Source organism: Ahaetulla prasina, chromosome 3, assembly GCF_028640845.1.
Source record: "Ahaetulla prasina isolate Xishuangbanna chromosome 3, ASM2864084v1, whole genome shotgun sequence".
In the NCBI taxonomy this organism is placed as follows: Eukaryota; Metazoa; Chordata; class Lepidosauria; order Squamata; family Colubridae; genus Ahaetulla; species Ahaetulla prasina.
In genome coordinates, this window is record NC_080541.1 from 119,481,541 (window position 1) to 119,504,032 (window position 22,492).

The following is a 22,492-nucleotide window of genomic DNA, read 5'->3' on the forward strand; positions in this document are numbered from 1 at the left end:
AATTTTCCCCCCAAAGAAAAACCAACTCAAGTTAGATCTTGTCCCAACTGGTTACATTTTTGCTTTTGGGGATCCTTTGCAGAACCATCCAGATTTGTTCCTATCAGTAATTGTTTTGGAATTATTTCTAATTGCTAAGCTCTCATCTTTTGCTTTAAGTGTGAAGTTTCAAGAAGAGATACAAATGCCATGAGTAAATACCCTCAGTTTGTTGACTACATCCAATTTGTTCTGTTTTCTAATAATTTATTTTGTTTATATTAAAATATTTAAAAATGTATCACAAATATGTTGTTGCTATTGTTGTTGCTGCTGCTGCTTTATATTATCTGTATTTTACAGTTGAGAATTGTTCTGATGAAGGATCATTTATACTTGATGGAAAGAATAATGATTCAAATGATCAATCGTAATTCATCATTTGTTTTGACAGAGTACACTCCTGTTCTATTGGCAAGCTGACAGCATGTATGTTGTGAAAATGTGTGTTGCTAAATTGTCAGCTTGACAGCCTTTTCTTTTAATTAAAAGTCATGTCTTGCCATTTTTCTTGAAAAAATGGTCAAGGGGCTATGTTTTTAAAGTTTTCTTTCCAATCCCACTTTGACTCCCCTTTGCACAGTGTTTCCAAATCATCTTAGAAAGTTCTGGCATTAAACTAGAATGAGAAAACAAGCAACAACGAACCAAAGAAATCAAGGACATTTATGTATATAGTTAGTTCTTAATTTTGTGGTCTTCTTTTAAGAAGAAAAACAGAGGCCTGGCATCGGGCACCTACTTCTTTTTCTTTTCAGATGCATTTTCCCAACTGTACATTCTTTGCACAAGCTCCTTTTGTTCACAGCCGTGAGCTGAATCTCCGTTACGGCAGTTGCCCAGATGTTCCCTATCAAACTCAAACTCATGCCAGCAAACTTTGGCACACATGAAAGTACACTGAGTAATGGGCCTCCGCAAATACTGTTTTCCTCCTCTGATTTCTGCAAGCATTTTAAAATGCTAATGAGTTCCACTCAGCTGCAATCTGAAAGAGACTGCAGGGCAGGGCTATGAGTGTCCAGCAAATTAATAGTTAAGGTCTAGGAGGCGCCTTGATGCTGTGGTGCCCTGAGGGTCTTGTCTGGAGTTTTCTAACCTTGAACCACTGTCACTAGCTTTCCTGCTAATAGCTTTCCAGCAACTGAGCTAAAACTGGAGAATTTTGCTTTCCAGAGTAAAACTGTAGTCACTCTGTAGTTGAAACTCCATTTTTCCTCTCTTAGACTGCGAAGGATGATATTGACAGGGCTCATGGCAAGATATTCCTAAGCAGGGCCACAATTATGTAATGGAACATGCATATTCTGACATTAAAGGACAACACTGGCTGGCAGTCAACTTAAGAGAATACCCCTTGCTGGTGAATGGGCTGGCAGAATAGTCCTAAAGAGTCTACCGTATTGGCCTAATTAAACTTTTATAGGTAAGTTGCCTCAAAATTAATAATTATTGGTGGGGCTTGTGACAATAATAAAACCAAGTAACAGAAAATGATCAGATAAATATTCAAGGCACCTAATCAGCATGAAATTTTGAGGCATGCCTTTCTGTTATCTGAAGAATGAAAGCTGGATAAAGCAGTGTTTATCCAGCAGCAAATTCTCCCCCATCTCCAAAAAGTTCTCAGGTATTAGTATAGCTTTATAGAGACTGATGAACACAACCCTCAAAAGATCTCAGAAATAACTTTATTCAATATTTCATTTAAAATTTAAAGTCTGGATCTGAATTCAAGAAAAAAATATTACACTGAATATTACACCGAAACAGAAGCATAACTTGCTGTACATATCCATTCCCAAGATTTAAGAGTTTCCATCAGGGTGTCTGTGAACACAGTGATATTTTTCATGCTTGTCATCTGAAAGGTCTCATCACTGAATATGCAATAAACTCATGTCTGTGATCTTGAAAGAGCCCTTCCATTTATAAACACAGTGAATGGAATTAGGTAACACTTCACACATGGTCTGATATGTTTACAATAACTGGGGATGTGATTGATACCTGTGGATCAATTATACCAGAGGAATTTTTCCAACAAAATTTCAAATGAGTGCAGCTTCCATACTCTTTTCCAGAGTTGTACTATTTGGTGTTTGTGTTGTAGCTCCAAGTCATAATCAGATGGAAATGCATGAATTTTGAAAGCTCTCATGCTGGCAAGAACAGTTCCTGAGTAAACAACAAAAGTAGGGGGTGATAAAATAAATATCCGGAGAGAACTCTACAACCATAGTTGCTCTGTGATCAGTATTTGCTCAGGGATTCCATTGAAGTTCTAATTATGTTATTACAATTCATTTCATCTCATCTCATTAAGACAAAGGTCACCACACAGGATGAAGTAAAAACACATTTTATAACATTAATTTATATGAAGGTTCCATGGGAAAACTTCCTGAAGGAAGTTTGTTGGTGTTTCTTACTTGAAGTCATTCGTGATTTCTGTCTGCGAATAAAAATGCCACCCTCTTGCTTTTTGGTTGTAATCATCTGACACTAATTATGTGGAGAAAAACTTAATAATTGACATGTTGATACTGTTTTGTGTTCCAGTCTGCTAGCTGGATTGGGCTAGCTCATCTTGTAGTTCCCGTCACTTACAACTGCTGCAAAAAAGGTCAGATTGATCACAGGGGTGCTTCACTTTACGTCTGTCACATTTTACAATTGTAATTGGAAGACTACATTACGATCATAAATTGAGGACTACTTGATTAAAACTGGCATTTTGACTACTAATGTTTTTACTTATATATTAATGTAAATGAAATGAAATTTAGTTTTGTCCAAGCAACATCCATCACTTTTTGAAATAGAGTGCCTTGCCTTTCTAGTTAAGATTAAGGAAAAGCTTAAAAGTTTTGCATTCTGTTCTAATGCAGATTTATAAAACTGAATCTAAAATATGCTTAAAGAGAGTCAGGGGCATGTGTGGGATGGGGGAAATGATTGTCAACAACATCAAAATGGAAGGAACAATTGGTTAATTAAGCCCCCTTTTTCCCCCTCTGAAAACCTCTAGTGAGAGATTTGATCAAGAAAAATTGCATCATCTTGGAGAAAATATTTCAGGGAGCTGTACCAATCGTTGGTTGGCAATTGGGTAAAACTGAAATGGAAGTTAAAATGATAAAAATTGGGGTGCGGTGACATTCACATTTTCCATACTATGGGAAAGTGCCCTTTCCTCCCAACACCTATTTTTGTATCCTCTCTCTACTCTACTGTTCAATTAATATAACTGCTGGAAGCTCAGGCCTCAGTCAAGTGTAAACGTGTTATTAATGAAATGGCATTTGTTGTGACTCTTCTATTGGTTGATCAAAGGACACCTGAATCAGGAATAGATTGCTCTAATGCTTGTTTTACTTAAATTTCTAGAATAACTCCAATAAGTCTGAATTAAACCTATGTACTGTAGGTAGACCAAGGCAATTGAATAACAATGCAACATTACAGAAGAATGTAATAAATCAATAAAAGTATTTCTCCTTGCCAAAATACAAACTGTTACATTTGAAATCTAGGTGCTATTGTTGTTTTAGTGTGTGAGCAGGATAAAATCGGTCACAACAAACTAGCATATTCAAAATGTTCAACAGAATAAGGAAACAACCTCATCTTGTCTGTCTACTTCAGGGGTAGGTGGCATTGGTAGACATGCTGAGAGTTTGAACATCTCATTGCAAGCTGTTCAGTTTGCTGTTCCCAGCCACTAAACAAAACTACAAGTTAGTGTCTTCATCATTATCATTCAAGATGTCCAACATGTAGTTCCTCCAACACTTAAGCTCTCAATTGAGGTGAGTATTATTACTATTCACAATCCCCACATTATACAACTGCTGCTAACTCGAAATTCACCATGGAGATGTTAAAACTCCATGGCCTGAGATTACATTCCAGCCAGTCTGTGTTGCCATATAGATCTTGAAATAGCATTGAATCACTCCTGGTTGCTGCTTGAATCACTTTGGTTTTGAAAACTTTTTATCTCTATCAGAGAAAGCATGTCAAAGATTCACCATCTGATGTAGATTATTCAGGCTGTTTACCTTATATGAGTCATGAGATAAACTTTCTATATCTGTGTTGAGTATCCATTTGAATTCTACTTTATATCTATGCCATTCAAGGAACAATCTTTAATGCTACATTTCAGCAGCTACTATAAAGGAAATCCCTTTTTGTGGACTAAGCATTGACACTTGTGGTTGGTGATGAGTGATGATATAAATCCTGATTCAAACATTTCACCAAACAAAGCTGAACACTTCCCTCTTTATTTCTATTTACTTTTTTCTGCAGCTGTAAGAATGATGCAAAAACTATTAAACATTCGCTACTGCCTTTTATAACGTGTGATATAACTGTATTAGTGACATATTGTGAAGCATTTTTAGGCAATTCCACTGATAAGCATAGGTTACAAAGGTTGATGCATGACTTTGTCATCATTTACTTTTTGTGAAGCTTGTATATATATATGCGTACCCCACTTGTAAAATATTCAAGGCATAGGCCAGAGTTCCCCAAACTTTCCAGCTTTGTGGACCAAAGTGGGGAGGGCAGAGGGGATGGATCTTTCTATAGTACTGGGATAAATATTGACCATTTCCATACTTTGGCCACTGACCAGACTTCCATACACTTTGGCAAAGTGTTGTCAGTGCTTTTGTTTTCAGCGTTCTCAGCAACTGCACAAATTCCATCAACTCCTGGGGCTTTGTGGTTAGGTAGCTGGTTGAGTGCCTACCCTACTTCCCCCTCCAGGATATCTAGTTCTGTTTCTGGTAAGTCAGCTTCTCTAAGGCTTGCTCTTGTTTTTCCCTTGTGTAAAGTTGTTCTGCGTATTCCCGTCATCTTTCTCTGAGTGCTTGTTGGACATACAATTCTTGCCCATCACGTCCTTTGACCATAGCCTTTCTTGCCGTAAAGGGGTTTCTGAACTTCCTCACATACAGTAAATGATACCTTCTCTTGTATGACCTCTCATGGCTGCTTCCTTTAGTTTTTTAGACAGCTCAGCTCAGTACTTTTATCTTTTCTTGTCTCTCTCTGGAACTTTGCATTTAGTTTTCACATTTCTTCCCTGTCACCAATGGCTTTTCTTTTCCTTTTCTGTTCTGCAGTCTCTATTGTAGTTTCTGATATTCATCTGGCCAATTTTGTTGGCTTCTTGTATGTAATATTTTATTGGGCTACTTCAATTATGGTCGCTTTTATTTCTTCCCATAGCTCATCTGGTTGTCTTTCTATGATGTTGAGCAGTTCAAATATGTTAACTTCAACTACATATGCTGGGGGAATCTTTTTGACATCAAATTTCTGAATTATGTGTGGTCATTTGACTCTGTAACACCTGAACTTTACCTTCACAGCCAACAGTTCATGGTCTGACTCACAATTTGCACCAGGGAACATTTTCACAGTGAGGATGGAACTTTTCACAGTGCAACTAGTAAATTCTTCTTTTGCTTGCTTATTTTTACTGTAGCTTGAGAAGCCTCTCCCCAATCCTAATTTATCACTGATTCTCTACACAATCGATTATTCTTCTGCTTGATTTACTGAAACTTTTAGAAGAACTAAACACCATTGACTCTGTAAGAATTACAAGAGATATGCTCTAGCCAAGGTAACTGAGTAGCAATACATAATCACAGTCATGCTTAATCCGATAACAGTAATAACCCAGTACACAACATTCCTTTGTGATGAAATTAACATGATGAAAGGAAATAAAACCTGTGCCTTGTACACCTACAGAATGCATAGAGCTACAATAGAGCCACATGAGTGAGGCTGCCAAGCATCATAACCTCTGCATGAAATGTATAGCAAGTCCATGAAAGTTAACTTTAGAAGAGAAAGAGGCACCTGAGATCCCACTGTTAACTTCTAATGGATAATGGAAAAGGGAATTTCAAAAGGACACCTATTTCTATTTCTTGATTAATCAATATGTAATCAAATTACATATTAAATATGTAATTTACATATTACATTCAAATATGTAAATCACAGCACGTTTAGATACATGACTGTGCCAGACTGAAGAATTTATATGTAAACAAGATAGTAATCGTTAAAATAAAATGTATAGCAACTAAACTGGGGGAAAAGTACCTCAATAACGAATTCACTGGACATACCATAAGACAGGCTAAATTAGGCAAAATAGAAATTTTAAAAAATGAAATAAAGATCAGCAACATCAAGTAAGAGATTTCACTTTGATGACTAGAAATGATGAAGATTTCACAAATGTCTTTAAAGCCACAATAAGAGAATGCAAAAGCAATCTGCTGCTTAGCATTTAAAAACTCAACGACTAAGGTTACACGAAAAGGCAATGCAAATCCAGTGAAAATAGATGAAGAAAATGATTATAGTAAGATCTTTAACTTCCTAGGTTCACACATTCACAGGCAGCCTTAAAATAAAGAAACATCTGCTACTTGGATAAACCTAAACAACATACAGAGAGGTATCACACTGACAATGAAGGTATATATTGTCTAGGGCAATAACCATGGTTTCCTAGTTTTAACCATATGGACTGTCAGAAAAGCTGAACAAAGGAAATCTGAGGTCTTTGAATTAAATGTGGAGAATATCTTGGACTATAAGGACAACAAATCATTGTATATAAGATAAAACAAAACCAGAGTACTTACTGAAAGCACTAATAAAGCTTCAATATTTGGATATTTAATAAGAACGCAAAAGCCATTGAAGAAAATCCTGATCCAAGATAAAATCAAAGGCAATTAAAGAAAGAGGCCAATAGAACAGCAGGTGCAAATATATTACATGAAATACATGAACTCAAAGAAACAGTTACTGATAGACAATGCTGGTAAATTATCAAGTCAGAATAATCAGAAATAGCTGAACAATAACAGAAATAGGAGAAGGAGGCTCTTTAATTGTTGCTGAACCATTGTCTTTGTCCCTCACCATTTAAAGACAAGTTGGAATGCAATAATATGTCAAATACAACATTTCTTTACCACATGCAAGTGAACAAATCTACAGTTGAAGTTTCTCAGGTCACACATACTAAACTGCATCAGCTCCTACAGATCATAAACTATCCCAGAAAATTAATAGAAAAACAAGCAATAAACCTAGCACTACACAGTGTGAGCTTTACATTGTTATTTTAGGACAGGATCAGTATTACTCAATCAACTGTCAATATAATCTGCAGATAAATAATTAGAAACAGGAACAGTCAAATCATTTTGAGACTGTACTCATCTGACAGTAAAACCCCACAAAGTATAAACAGACTGTTTTTCTAAGTAGACACATATTGTATAGGCTGAAAACCTACAATTCTAAGCAATCAATTGGCCTTATTTCCAAGTAAACATATATCCACCATGTAATTAGGATATTGAGTGTGACTGCCAGAACCTTCTTTCTCTGTTGAGGATAAGTACTATGAATGCACATATGGGTTGTGTTAGTCATGCAGAAGCTGTTAAAATGTTTCAGAGATAAATCTCAGGGATTATACATGGTCATTCAGTTATGAATATTCCTCAAAGGTCTCTGAAATGGCAGAACTTTAGAGCCTCTGTTAATCCTTTACAGATCTGACAAGTGTGGAACTGTGAAGGGCATGATGGCATATGATTAAGATCCACATTGCAGCATAAGCAGTATTAGTTATGCTGTAGCCTGCTGGATTATTATAACAGCTTGATCTTGTGCATATTGATGAGAGAGGGAGGGAGGGAAATTTGAAGGTTCACAGGACTGAAGCCATCTAAGTCAGACTTACTTCTGAGTACGTGCATTTCAGAATCAGGCTAAACACACAAGTATTTATAGTTTTGCATTGCTATCTAGAAGTCGTAATTGTATGGACCTGCAGTATATTTCACTAGCTATCTTGCACCTCATCATGTGTATCTCCTTCAAAATAAATCCACCTATGCTCTGAGATGATTGCTTCCAGTAAATGTTCAAAGAGCTGTACCTTTAGAAATAAATTACCTCTACTTTGATGTCCCCTTCATAGATCCTGACCTTGAAGCAATGAAGGAGCTTCCACATTCTAATGACATTATGAGCTGTAGCACTGGGAGTGTATACTTTCAAAAGAATTCATGACCAGTCACAGACAGATCAGACTGAATACAGTCCACTAGAAGCGTCAAAACTTCAGAAGTCTATCAAGAAATCCAAATCCATTCACAATCAGGACATTGACAACATGATATGAAAAATAAATCACAATCACCATCATCCCAGATTAAAAGATAATTAACAAGCTGTTCAGGAAGAGTAGAAATAGCACCAAGGCTTATAATGTGGCTGGATTAAAACACAAAATCTCAGAGGCAAAGAGAAATTAGGACCTGCAAAAACATTTTTGCCATAAATATCAGAGACATTCAAAACAAATGTGTTATTGGCATCTATTTTATAATTAGTTAGCTCAGAAATTACACTAAACCTGAGGTAAAATAATGCAGCATCTTCGAAAGTTCTATCCTTGATGCCAACAAACTGTGCCTCGCTATTTTAATGCACAATATTTTATTGCATAATAGTAGCAGTAGCACTTAGACTAGACTCATAGTGCTGTACAGCCCTTTCTAAGCTGTTTACAGAGTCAGCATATTGCCTCCAACAATCTGGGCCCTCATTTTACCGATCTCGGAAGGATGGAAGACTGAGACAATTTTGAGCCTGGTGAGATTCGATCTGCCAAACTGCTGGCAGCTGGCAAGCAGCAGTAGTAGCTTGCAGTATTGCACTGTGCCACCACGGCTCAGTAATTATGGAAGCTGGTGAAGTTCAGCCCAAATGGCATTTTGCAGCATAACATTGCAAGGCTTCCAGCTGCAGACCAGTAGTGCACCTGTCATAGCCTCTATTTTTCTTTATGGCACCTCAGTGCTTGGTGCTTCGTACAGCAGACCTCGGTGGGACTTTTCCCGCCTAACCATTTTACACATCAGTCCCTCAGCTTCCCAAAGGGTTTCTGTATTTAAAATCCTTCTTCGATCCAGGGACGTTTCTTCTTTCAGACAAGGATTTACCTTCACGTGACACACTGAGCTCCCAACTACTAGTGGCATTGGTAACAATGAAACTGGAGGAAAGCAGGTGTGGACAATTCAGTGTATTCTGTGTATTCTGTGAACCGAGAAAAATTGTGCCGCGTAAGCATGCTCCCGAGCCCTCTTTATCTCCGTACTTGCAAACTCACAAACTAGCATCACCAACCAGAGTTTAGAAGCCACGGGGTTGCGCTCCACCGCCGCGCAATCAGATACTGCGGCGCGCGGCAAACAGTGGCTATCCGTTGCCGACTCGAGCGCTCCCGTTCGGTGACCGAAATCGCTGCCTCGGAGATGAGCAGCGAATATAAGGCCCGCACCCAAGCCACGCGAGGCCGCTAAGTAGAGACGCTTTTCGTTTCCATGGCTGCACATGTATATACGCTCAGCAAACCGCGCGAGGCCTCAAGGAAGGCCGGATTTTCCAAAGACACGGGGCGGGTTTTGGAGACGTGGCAGCGGAAGGCGGAGTGGGCTAGGAGGAGGCACTATGGCAGGGGGCTGGCCCGGATTCTCGGAGCAGGAGCTTCGGCAGTTTCAGGGGCATCGCAAAGGTAACCCCAGCGAGGAAAGATGTTAGCAGCAGCACTGGTGGAAGGGAGCAGTGGCGTGGGCTGCTTGGATTGGCGGAGACCGGACCAGCTGCGATTCCAGGATTCCAAAGCAGTTCCTCGGTTCCTCTCCTCTGCCGTCATCTCCCCGGGGTGGGGGGTGGGGGGGACGCGCGAGGCGCGTAGGCTCCAGTGGTCTGTCAGAATGGGAGTAAGACCCCCTTAATTTCAGAGGGGCTTTCTCTAAGAAAATGCGTCGGGCGATAGGTAGAGAAAGCAAAGATGAATTAGAAGATTTCTGGATTTATCTGCCGCAGGGGAGCGGGCATTATTTGCAAATTTTCGGATTAAGAAAAGACCATTGCGCGCCCCCCCCCTCCTTAATGAATGTAAAAATAGATCGTTGAAAGATTCAGCCCAAACCGAGAGTGATTTGGTTAAGATGCTGCACTAGAAACCAAGAGGCCATAAATGCTAGTCCTCCTTTAGGTACAGGAGCTGGATTCCTTTGGGCCGATTGTACTCTCAGCCCATCTCACTTTATGAGTTGTGGAGAAAATAGGAGAGTGTGCACCGTTTGTGTTGCTTTGACTTCAGAATAAAGGTGGGGTATAAATCTAATACCGTAAATAAATGTCATAGGGAGAATTATTCTCTTGCATAGTTTGTAAAACTTTATACAAGGAAACAGGTACCTTAGAATATATATTTTTCCCTACCAGATCCTCAAAATTCTCAGAGTGGGAGGGGATTTATGGATGAGAATGAGCTTGAAAGAAAGTGCCTTGGCAGAGTAGAACTGGACACCTTAGCAACTATTTACTCCCAAGGCCTAAATAATCTCCCAGACCAAACCCAATTTAAGAAACCAGAGTTTGAAAGTCTCTGGAACCTTGCAGATTTTTCCATCATCTGCCAATCTTAATCTTAGTGAAGCAACAGTTTTCCTAAAAAAAACACCAAAGAATATAATGATTCTTTTTTCCCCAAAGGAAAGTGGTAAAATAGAGAACTTGTTAGCCGCTGCATGGTTTTTGACTCCAATTTACATCAGCCTGAATTCGTGTGGCTAATGTTCAGGGGAAAATACTGGTATTGTTATTTGGGCAGAGGTGGGGAGTGAAGATGCAGAGGACCAATCCCTGATTCATGTTCTTTATTGACACTAATTTAAAAAGAAAAACTGTTGCCATGATGCTGTTCAAAAAACAATTCCAAAATAAAAATGAAAAAGTTCTGCTATTTGTGTAGAAATAGCCTCTTCTCATAGATATATGAAAGTATGGCAACAAAGAACTGTTGGGCTTAAAGAAAGTTTACCATATATTGCAAATTAGGTCTATGTATTTACTTGTAATATTAGCAGGAGCTGCAGATATGTATTTTTTAATACTTTGTGCCAATAGTTTGCTTATAACTTTTAAATATCAGTTAATGCCATGGCAACTTAAAATACATTAAATAATTTTTATGAGAGCTAAACTCAGGACATATGATCTCACATGTTTTCTGTTATTTGCTTCCTTGGCAGAAGTGATATTTTTCAGCTATGTAAAACCAACATCTACCTGTTTGTGCTATTTAGATCCGCCAGGACCCCTGCCCAAACAACAGAATCAAAGGCCTTCAGTAAACAAAAGTCGCCAATGTTTACAGCAGAAAAAGATGCCTCAGAAGATAGAAGAAATATTGGAATTGCCAGATGGAGCAGCATTGTCACCTCTGGAGAAGGCTGAGGAACAGGAGCCCAGAAATCAACAGGTGGAAGTTGGACTTAAAAAGTCTTGTAATAGTGACCCAACTGCAGCAACAAGTCATCAACTTGTGAAAAAGAAAATGGAATTGTTAGTAAGTCTGTGATAATGTTGCAAGAATTTTACCATCCCTGATACAGTTAATTGGAGATCTGTATAATAAACTGACATGCACATATTTTTTTCAATTATTTTAGGGTATTGGGTAACAAGAACTTTCTAAACTTTTTCTTTTTGTTTTGGAATGTTTTGTCTACAGTGTAAAACCTGATCAATTGTATGTTTTCTGTAATGTCAGGCCATCTGCCTCTGTAAAGTCATAATTAACTAGTCAGACTTCGTCAACTAGGAATAATTATTCTGTGATTGCTGTAAATGACCCTTCCTGTGGTTTTAATTTGACCTTCGAAGGCCCCTCCTCATTTGCAGAGTTGATATTGATAGAAGTTCAAGGAAATCATATTCAGAAGTATGAAGCTATGTGCTACTTCTGTTTAAGATTACTCTGAGGGCCCTAATATGTGTAATTATAGATTTTCTGTCTATTGGATCTTGTAACACTTCTCCTTTCTCTCATCTATATATTAAGATACTACTTCATCATGTAGCCTTGAGGAATTCAGGAATCCTTAGGGAGGATAACTGAGATCTGAAGTATGTCTAAGAGACCTGACTTTGAATCCAACATTGGATTGGAAAAGTTTCTTGGAATTTTCAAATGTTGAAAAAATATTAGATACATAGTTATTTATTACAAAGACTAATTTAAGAAATTTGCTGTGTTTTGCCCAGAGTTTCTTGTGAGATAGGTGGCCATATAAATTTGACAAATAAGAGACAAAAAGAAATAGAATTATTTATTGATTCTTTTATTTTGTTATTGTTCAGGCAGGAGAAATCTCGGTGGGAAATCCTTCAACAAGAGCAGAAACTGATGGAAGAAAAAAATAAACGCAAGAAGGCTTTCCTTGCTAAAGCAATTGCTGAAAGGTGTGGTGTCTTATAGCTGGAAAAACACAGTGCACATTTTGTGTCATATATTAGTTAATCAAGTTCACTTCATTCTATTTTGCAGCCCTTCTTTAAATATAATAGAAAATAAAAGTCTTGTCAAGGTTTTATTTGAATAGTCTTAATTTTAAGTTACTGTGTAACTATTTTTATATTTTTTTAGAAAGTTAGCTGCCTGAATAGTTAGTTACATTCAAATAGGATGTAAATCAGATAAAGACATTTGAAGATATTAGTTTCATAAGTTTCATTTCATTCATTAGTTTCATAAGGGGCCATCAAACTGTTTTTGTTCATGTATCTTGAGATTTTTACCGTGAGTCCTAACCAGTGTAGGCAATGGCAAATGATAGCATGAGTTCTAATTCAAAACATCTAAAATGCCTCAGGTTTCCTTTCTCAAAGTTATCCTTAGAAAATCCAGATTGAAAATTGCTAGCTGCTCTTCTTGCAAATGGATATGTGGCCTTGAGTACATTTAAAAAAAAAATCTCTTGAAAGTAACATACATCTTTTCAGGAGAATGATACAGCATAAATGGAAGCTGTTTAGTGAGCGCTGTGGTGTCAAGCATGATAAAGGCAATTTTGAATTTCAGATGCTTATAGTAAAGCTTTTCTCATATTTTAAATTGATTTGTTAGAAGCAAGCATATGATTTGTCAGGGAATATGAAACTTTTAAAACTGATGTCTATTTTAAGCACAATTTTTATTTTTTAAAATGTTTTCCTATAAACTCAAGCTTTTAGGAAAAAAGAATTATAGAGTTTCTTGGGAATCTCTCTTCCCTCTCTGGAAAATAGAATCCGCTTTTGTAATTTACTATAAAAGAACAAATAAAATTTTTGATTGGCTTTATCAGGCAACTGTATCTTCTATTGAAAAGCATAGTAGCTTATAAATACAGGTCAAATGCATTTACTTGTTTCTTCCCCAGATCTAAAAGAACTCAGGCTGAAACAGTTAAATTAAAGCGGATTCAAAAGCAGCTCCAAGCTTTAGATGACATGGTATCTGCTGATATTGGGATCCTGAGAAATAGGATTGACCAGGCAAGCTTGGAATATTCATGTGCTCGGTAAGGACTAAAAATTGAGGAATAATGTCAACTTACTAGTATTTTTCTTCCTAACAGTGGTATTTCTTCTAACAATGGTATTATTTGATTTTCTACCGTAAATTACAGTATTTTCTTACAAAAAAAAATCATCAGCATCTATTTTCATTATCTTCAAATTTATTTCCTGCTGCAATGCTCGTTAGCTCTGCCCTTTGTTACATTTTGCTAATATACCCTGTGGGCACAAGCAGTTTGAAAAAAATGACATAATGCATCACTGTCCAATGAAAAGCTAAACAAAATTGAAGAAAGCAGCTGTGTTGGTCACAGGTCTAATTTGTTTGCATTATGGTTGAAATTGGGACTTTTTAAATCATTCAATAGATGATGAAATATTTCAGTTATTCTCTGATAATTGTAGTACTGAAATATGACTAATTTCAAATATCTTTAGGTTTTTATGTCTTAATTAGTAATATGTTAACTGCCAATTTTAAAAAAAAATTGGCTTCCAGTAAGAGCCAAGAGCAAGCAAATAAGAAATGGAATATGTCAATTGCAGCAATACCAATACAAAATTCTGCCCTTGCTAGCACGTTCTACATCTCAGTAGCCATTCAGGGTTTTTTTTAACTGAGAGTGGCTGAAAGGATGTCAGACTTTTAAAAGTGCAAGTCTTCTACTGAAGCTCAGTGGAAACCCCACTTATCCCATCCCTGCTACTACTGACTTTTTCTCTGTTAGGTTTACTGTTAACTTGATGAAAGCCTTTTTACCACCTTGTTAGAATAACCCCTGCTAAAATACTATAAAATTAAACATAATTAAATTATTTTTTCCAGGAAGCGTTATGATAAAGCAGAATCAGAATATGTGGGTGCAAAACTGGATCTCCAAAAGAAAACAGAAGTTAAAGAACAACTTGCAGAACACTTGAGCACAATCATACAGCAAAATGAACTCCGAAAGGCAAAGAAATTGGAGGAGTTGATGAAAGAACTGGAAGTAGAAGCTGATGAAGAGAACCTGGAACTGGAGATTGAAATAGAGCAAATGTTGCAACAGCAGGAAACAGAAGCTAGAAGGCAAGAGATTGAGATACAAAAGCTTGCTCAGGTTGATGCGGAGTATACTGATTCTCAGACTTTGAGTAAAGGACATGAAAATGAAAACCTTAGAAACGTTAATGGAGCAGCTTAAAAGTTCCCATAAAGATGACCAAAGTCACACAGCGAACTCTGTTTCTGAAAGAAATTTTGATTCATCCAGAACATGTCCAATAACATTATTTTTGATATTTGAGTATTAAGAAGCACCGGCATATAATAATAATAAGCCTCTGAATTTGTGCAGTTTTCTAGTCTCTATTATTATCAGTGTACATCTGTGTGTGTGTGTGTGCGTGTGTGCGTGCGTGTGCGCATATGCATGAGTATTATATACAAATGATGTCTTCCATGTCTACCCTCTTCCTTTTCACTGAGAAACCTGCATGTGATCCCTTGTGAAAGGGAAAGGGTAATGTTATCTACATAATATTTAAAGTTCAAAACACCATGCCAGTAGGAGTTACGTATATCTTACATGAAATTCTCACTAAATCCTACATTATTGGCACACTAATCCTACATTATACACTCTGTTAAGTAACTCATTTTTCAGTGCTCATAAATGAATATAAAAGGACATGGCTGAGCAAATCAGAAGAAAATCTGATTTGTCCAACTGCCAAATATTTTTAGTGATTCTGTAAAAAAAAATAATGGTTGGGCCGTTAATAAATTAAATATGTTTCTGGACTAAACCTAATTACTGAGCAATGAAAGGGGAAATAACCTTCCAATATTTTAAATATATTGATTAAAGTATAAATAAACATTCAGTAAATAAGAAACAAAACACTTTTAAACTCATATTTGGATTCTCAAGATTCTCTGGTGATTTCATTATTTCACCTTTTTATTTTATTCGTCTTTGCATGTTTCTCGACCATTCATGTATTGTTGAACACTAATCCTTTGTGCTTAACATGCATAATCAGCACATGCCAAATTTCAATAAAAATATTCCCATTTTTAGTTTTTCTTGTATTGCCATGTTATGCAATTATTGGACTTCAGAGTTAAATCAAAGACTTTATCACATGCACTAAAATAAAATGATTTCATAGAAAATTGTTAATTTTCCTGTTTTTAAAAATGAAAATGTTGTGATTAATAATTGTAAAACCAAATACAGTACAGCATTTTTCATATTACCTGTAGCTTCTTTATGCCCAGCCGTAGCCTAGCCCTAAAACAAATTAATTCATGTTAAGAGCCATTGCAGTTAAGAGCCATTGCAGTTGTTGCCTGTTTATTTCTAAAGTGAAAAAGTCACAACATATCATGGTCTACCGACTAACTTGGTATTAGATGGGTATTTGATAGATCAAACTTACTTATATGCTAGAGTGTCACCAGAGAAACTAAAGAAGGCAAGCTGTTTGGCATGAAGGCAGATAATGCTTTTGGGGACGAGAAAGATTATTTGATAGCACATCATTTTTGACAAACTTGTTTCTTTTATTTGTACTGTAGTAAACTATGAAAAGTAGATGAATGTTCTTATGGCCCAGAAAAAAGTGGCAGTGCCAAAGAAGAGTCACTCCGAAGTTGTACTAGGACCAAAGAATCTGTCATAAATATTATTAAAGTGTGTGTTTTCCCCTAAATGTCTGGGTCACACTGATATTTAAGGTACAAAACAGCAGGATCCAGGGATGAATATAAATTAAATGCTCTTCACTTAGCTCAGAATGTGAGTAATGTTTCTTAATCTTTTCAGCAAAGCAAGAAAAAAGACTACAGGTTTCAACAGCAGTTACTTTGCATTCTAGATAGTTTTAAATGAATAAAACATAGGCCGTTAAAATCTTTCCGTATCAAATAAATGCACCCTTGCCTCTGCATTCAGTTATTTAATGAAGATATAAGTACTATGTGCATTAAGTGTTGATAGAGATGGAGCACAAAAAAAGATTCTGAAACTAAGAAATTACATCCTCATATAGCCCCTCCACTTTTTTTGGGGGGGGACAAAAAATAGAATACACAAATCAATTAAAAAAACACCCATAAATAGACTTTTATCAACATATCCACACGGCTCCATTAACATCCTGGCCTTGAGAAAATGCCAGATCTTGAAGGTTGAGCTTTTCCATAAGGCAGTGGCCAAGGAAGAGAAGGCAGGCTTCCTGAGGTAGCATTGCCCACCTTAGCAGATCTAGTGGAACAGACAAAAAACAAGGGCAGAAGTCCCGCAAGTAAACTGGCCCCACAATGTAAGGCTTTAAAGATGGCAACCAGCCTTTAGAATTGCACCTGAAGCCTTCTAGGAGCAAGTTCAACTTACATAGCAGTGGTGTTACCTAGACATAGGTAAGACAAAGAGTAAGCACACCACATCATACAGGTGCTTTTTTAAAAAAAAACATGGAAGGATGTGAATATTTTGCTATATAACTGGATTCTTCACAACTATGTCCTTTCCTGGATTGTGAGGCCCCGTGCTCAGTCACTCAGTTGGATTTCTGCAATGCGCTCTACATTGGGGCTACCCTTGAAGAGTATTTGGAAATTACAGACGGTACAGAATGCAGTGGTGCAGACAATTCAGGAAACTTCTGTAGTAGTACATATAACACTGCTGTTATGTGAACTGCATTGCTTCAAATTTGCTTCCGGGTCCAATTCAAGACTTTAAAGTCCTTCATGGCATGAGAGTAGGTTACCCGAGGCATCATCTCATCCCAATGTGACTGGCCTGCCCTACTCGCATTGGCAAAAAGGGCCTTCTTCAGATGCTATCAGCCAAAGAATTTCACTTCACAGGATAAAAAGAAAGAGCCTTCCTGGCCAAGCCCCTGCCCACTGGAATATCTTGCCTCCCGAGGTAGATCCGACTTCACCCTTTGGACTTCTGGAAAAACCTTAAAACGTGTCTCTGCGGGATCATTTGGATCCCCAATGGGGACATGCTAACTTGAGGTGGATGATTGAATGAAAAACAAACCATACTCTTCGTTTTAACCTGTGACTTAATTGTTGACAGTATTAATTATAAAATTTTAATGTTTTCGTATCTAAGTTTTTATTCTATTGTAAGCTGCCCAGAGTTACTTGGAATAGTAAGATGGGTGGCATATAGATTTAATAAATAAATGCAGAAACCTCTGCTTTACATGTACCCTTTCTTTGCTTGCAATCAACATGGACCCACTAGGTTTTCTATGAATGGAGGTGCAGGTACACCAACCGTGTCAGTGACTGATGGCTTGCATTTTAGTACTTGTTTCTACTAAATGCTGGCTATGCAACATATGCAAATCATAAATCCTTATGATTTATATTGATATTGATTGTTTCCTGATTGCTTATTTGTAGCCTATGACCATCATTAAGTGTTGTACCTTGATGAAGGTATTTTTTTTTATGTACACTGAGAGCATATGCACCAAGACAAATTCCTTGTGTGTCCAATCACACTTGGCCAATAAAAATTCTATTCTATTCTATTCTAATTTGGCACTTTTTTCTGTCTGTCACAGTGTATCTTCCATAGGTTTGGAGATAATTTTTACTATGACAAGTGAGATAGAAGTTTTACAAATAAGCAAATATTTTATGGTATCTCCCCTGTTAGATATACATTAATCATTAAGGAGTTTTTTTGTAATTCCTTTCTCAATGGATATTTATTTTCACTTAAAATTTGTTCTTATTCATTCTTGGTTTTGTAAAACCCACATCTTTTCCAAAGTTCTATTAAATGAATATGTTCTTTTACTTTAGCATCAATTTATAACTCTCATCATCTGATCTAGAGAATAGTAAATAGTAAATCCATGGAAAAAAGATTAGTATTATATCTTAATTAATATTCAAAATACCTGGTCAAGCTATCTTAATTATAATAAATAAAAAGGAATATTATATATATATATACACACACACGCACATATACATATATATACACACACATATATACATATTCATACACACACACACACACACATGTAGGTCTTTGGTTATTCGGGTTTTCTCCCGCGTAAAATTGGAAGTGTCTTTGCGACGTTTCGACGAAGTCTCATTCATCATCTTCAGGCTTCAGCTTCGTGCTTCTGGGAGCACTGTGTGATTGCAGTTGTTTCTTCCTTTTTAACTGCTAGTGGGGGTTTGAACTGATTGGATGAGAGCTTGGCTGTGCTCTGATTGGATGGGGTTTTTTTGTGCTCTGATTGGCTGGGGGTGTGTCCTGTTTTGGTGGGAGTTTGGTTGTGCTCAGATTAGTCTGAGTTGCAGGGGGATTTGAAAAATTGGAAGACTAATCTGTAAAATTGGAAGACTAATCTGAGCACAACCAAGCCCCCACCCAAACAGGACACACCCCCAGCCAATCAGAGCACAAAAAAAACCCCATCCAATCAGAGCACAGCCAAACTCCCACCCCATCAGTTCAAACCCCACTAGCAGTTAAAGGAAGAAACAGCTGCGATCACACACTGCTCCCAGAAGCAACTGAAGCCTGAAGATGATGAATGAGACTGAAAGCATCACAAGACACTTCCAATTTTACACGGGACAAACCCGAAAACCAAAGACCTACATACAAACACCCGCAAAAACCTCAGAAAAAATATACATACATACATATATATATATATATATATATATACATATATATATATATATATATATATATATATATATATATATATATATATATATATATATATATATATATATATATATATATATATGTAGGTCTTTGGTTATTCGGTTTTCTCCGCAAAATTGGAAGTGTCTTGGCGGCGTTTCGTGAAGTCTCATTCGTCATCTTCAGGCTTCAGAATGAGACTTGGTTGAAACGCCGCCAAGACACTTCCAATTTTACACGGGAGAAACCCAAATAACCAAAGACCTACATACAAACACCTAAACCTCAGAAAACATATATATATATATATATAGGTCTTTAGTTGTTCGGGTTTTCTCCCGTGTAAAATTGGAAGTGTCTTTGCGACGTTTTTGAAGTCTCATTCGTCATCTTCAGGCTTCAACCGTGCTTCTGGGAGCAAGGTCTTGCTCCCAGAGGTTTTGCTCCCAAGGTTTTGCTCCCAGAAGCACGGCTGAAGCCTGAAGATGATGAATGAGACTAAACGCCGCCAAGACACTTCCAATTTTACACGGGAGAAACCCAAATAACCAAAGACCTACATACAAACACCCGTGAAAACCTCAGAAATATATGTACATGTATATATATATATGTATATATATATATATATATATATATATATATATATATATATATATATATATATATATATATATATATATATATATATATATATATATATATATATATATATATATATATATATATATATATATATATATATATATATATATATATATATATATATATATATATATTTATATATATATATACAAATATATATATATATTTGTAGGTTTTCACGGGTATAGGTATGTAGGTCTTGGCATTTTCGGGTCTTTTCCCGTATAAGGTTGAGAGAATCTTGGCAACTTTTGACAAGGTCTCACTCATCATCTTCAGGCTGGTGTCTTCGACTTCGAAGACACCAGCTCGAGAAGCATCAGCTCGAGAAGCATCAGCTCGAGAAGCTCCTCAACATCAGGAACACCATGACACAATAACATCACTCTATTCCAAGTGGATAAAAATACCAAGCATCTGGCTGACTGTATGTAACCAGATTTAAGAATAATAACAATGACCCCTTGAATAGTCCCATTGACCTTTGGGGGTCAATATTGACTATTTTTGGGGAACCCTGTTTTAAATGGATAGAATAAAAATATCAGGGAACAGTGGATATATATAGCATGGAAATGCTTAACTATGTATTATACACAATATCAATAAGTGCATATCAGTTGATTCTTTGCAGCTGTGGCGACTTACTATATTCTTGCTCTGAAATAGCTCTGCTGCTCACCCCTAATAAATGAAAAGCTGAACCTAAAGTGGAGACTCTGTTAGAATCTTACATGTTCTTGATCTGTACCTGATACATTGTCCCCAAAGTATCTGCAGAGTATGATTATAAAAAGCCACATAGGCGGGCACAGCCATGCAATTTAATCTCTGTGCAATTTATGTGTCCATAAAAAAGAGGAGAAACTTCAATCACACCATTGTGGCCACCATCTTAACTTTTTGACCATACCTTGTGGACATCACTACACTGTCCTCTGTATTCATGTAGCATCCATAAAAAAAGGCCAATCTATTCCAATACCTTACTGAGAGGCAGTTTCAGCCATCAGCCATTTATCTTCTGGAAGTTCCAAAGTGTCCAGACCAATACCTAAGTAGAATCAGAGTAGATATATTCAGGATTTACTTGATTATGGCAGCCAAAGAAGAAAAGGGAATAAATATAAGCACTAAAATAATTAAAAATAATGTATTTGCCAAGCCATCCTCATTAAATCTGATGTAGCTCTAATTATATTAATTTATACCCGGTGGGGACTACAAGATTCAAATAACACCTAAATGGTAGAAAATATTTTTTTTAAATTTAATTTATATACCTGCCCATCTTAGATATGTGATGCAGATAAATCTAACACTGTTTTGCCATCTAGTGATTATCTCCCTTTTGCAGCCTAGATCTTGAAGCCCTAATTAATTTTAATGTTTGTAAGTCTCCCAGAGTTATCTCTAGGTGATATGGGTGGCAAATGAGTTTAATAAATAAATAAAAATTTGGAACAGAGTGCTTGAGAAACAAATCCTTTCCATTGCAATAAAGTGTTTATTTTGATGGCAAAGCAACCCAATGGGTATGATCAATGAAGACTCTAGTAGTACGTTAGAGACAAGGCCAACTTCTCTCATTTTAGTGCCCTAGGCAAAGTCATATCCTGGCACCCACTGTGGCTTAACACCCTTCTGTTTTTGTTAGGAATTTCAAAAGGGTACCCTGTTGTGTCACATTTTATTTGGGGTTTTTTTTTTGTTTACATTTATACCCCGCCCTTCTCCGAAGACTCAGGGCAGCTTACAATGTATAAGGCAATAGTCTCATTCTATTTGTATATTTTTTTACAAAGTCAACTTATTGCCCCCCCAACAATCTGGGTCCTCATTTTACCTACCTTATAAAGGGTGGAAGGCTGAGTCAACCTTGGGCCGGGCTCGAACCTGCAGTAATTGCAGGCTCTGTGTTCTAATAACAGGCTTCTCTACTGCCTGAGCTATCCCGGCCCTTTTTGGGCTTTACGCTCATGATTTTCAGCCCAGATAATTTTTTTTCTCAGACATTTTCATCCTATTTATAACAAGTAAATTATAAGTAAATAAGTAAATTATAATTACAAATTAAGTAATTTTAATTACATCAGCACCTATTGTTTGTAATACCCTTGAGTATGCACGCTGGCTCAGAGTATACCATTATTTTTTCCCCACTTTTTAATTGTGTTTTCAGAAGGATCTTTAATTTTCATGCCCCCTAAAATTTGGATCCCCTAGGCTAGTACGTATTTGGCCTTAGCCTAGATTCAAGAACAGAACAGGACAGGACAGAAGAGAACAGAACAGAACAGAACAGAACAGAACAGAACAGAACAGAATAGAATTTTTTATTGGCCAAGTGTGTGATTGGACACACAAGAAATTTGTCTTGGTGCATATGCTCTCAGTGCACATAAAAGAAAAGATACCTTCATCAAGAATCATAAGGTACAACACTTAATGATAGTCATAGGGTGCAAATAAGCAATCAGGAAACAATATCAATATAAATCGTAAGGATACAAGCAACAAAGTTACAGTCATACAGTCATAAGTGGAAGGAGATGGGTGATGGGAATGAGGATAAAATTAATAGTAGTGCAGATTTAGTAATAGTTTGACAGTGTTGAGGGAATTATTTGTTTAAGCAG

General features: G+C 36.8%; 2 protein-coding genes across 5 annotated transcripts in view; one reads left to right on the plus strand and one right to left on the minus strand.

Annotated features, from left to right (window-relative positions):
• KIFAP3 (kinesin associated protein 3) overlaps positions 1-9,442 on the minus strand; it is a 220,783-nt gene extending 211,341 nt beyond the window's left edge. Inside the window, exon 1 of the mRNA XM_058177337.1 lies at positions 9,298-9,442. The gene's annotated coding sequence lies outside the window, so the exon portion shown is untranslated. The remainder of the gene's footprint in view (positions 1-9,297) is intronic.
• A 99-nt stretch (positions 9,443-9,541) lies between these two features.
• On the plus strand, positions 9,542-14,856 carry GORAB (golgin, RAB6 interacting). 4 transcript variants are annotated; one of them, XM_058177359.1, is made up of 5 exons: positions 9,543-9,685; positions 11,268-11,526; positions 12,325-12,426; positions 13,386-13,526; positions 14,351-14,856. In XM_058177359.1, the coding sequence occupies exons 1-5, from the start codon at positions 9,622-9,624 to the stop codon at positions 14,706-14,708; spliced, it is 924 nt and encodes a 307-aa protein (XP_058033342.1). In that variant the 5' UTR covers positions 9,543-9,621; the 3' UTR covers positions 14,709-14,856. The 4 variants fall into 4 exon arrangements, with proteins under 4 accessions (XP_058033344.1, XP_058033342.1, XP_058033345.1 ...); XM_058177362.1 differs by lacking the exon at positions 9,543-9,685 and adding an exon at positions 9,701-10,286; XM_058177361.1 differs by lacking the exon at positions 13,386-13,526 and having other exon boundaries at positions 9,542-9,685.
• Positions 14,857-22,492: the final 7,636 nt, after the last annotated feature.

What these genes read in the sequence shown, in the direction of transcription:
- GORAB (XM_058177360.1), top strand. Translation starts at nt 11,153, where the DNA reads ATGAGAGCTAAACTCAGGACATATGATCTCACATGTTTTCTGTTATTT. An exon ending in GCTAAAGCAATTGCTGAAAG is followed by an intron (nt 12,427 to 13,385) that starts GTGTGGTGTCTT and finishes TTTCTTCCCCAG; the next exon opens with ATCTAAAAGAACTCAGGCTG. An exon ending in TTGGAATATTCATGTGCTCG is followed by an intron (nt 13,527 to 14,350) that starts GTAAGGACTAAA and finishes TATTTTTTCCAG; the next exon opens with GAAGCGTTATGATAAAGCAG.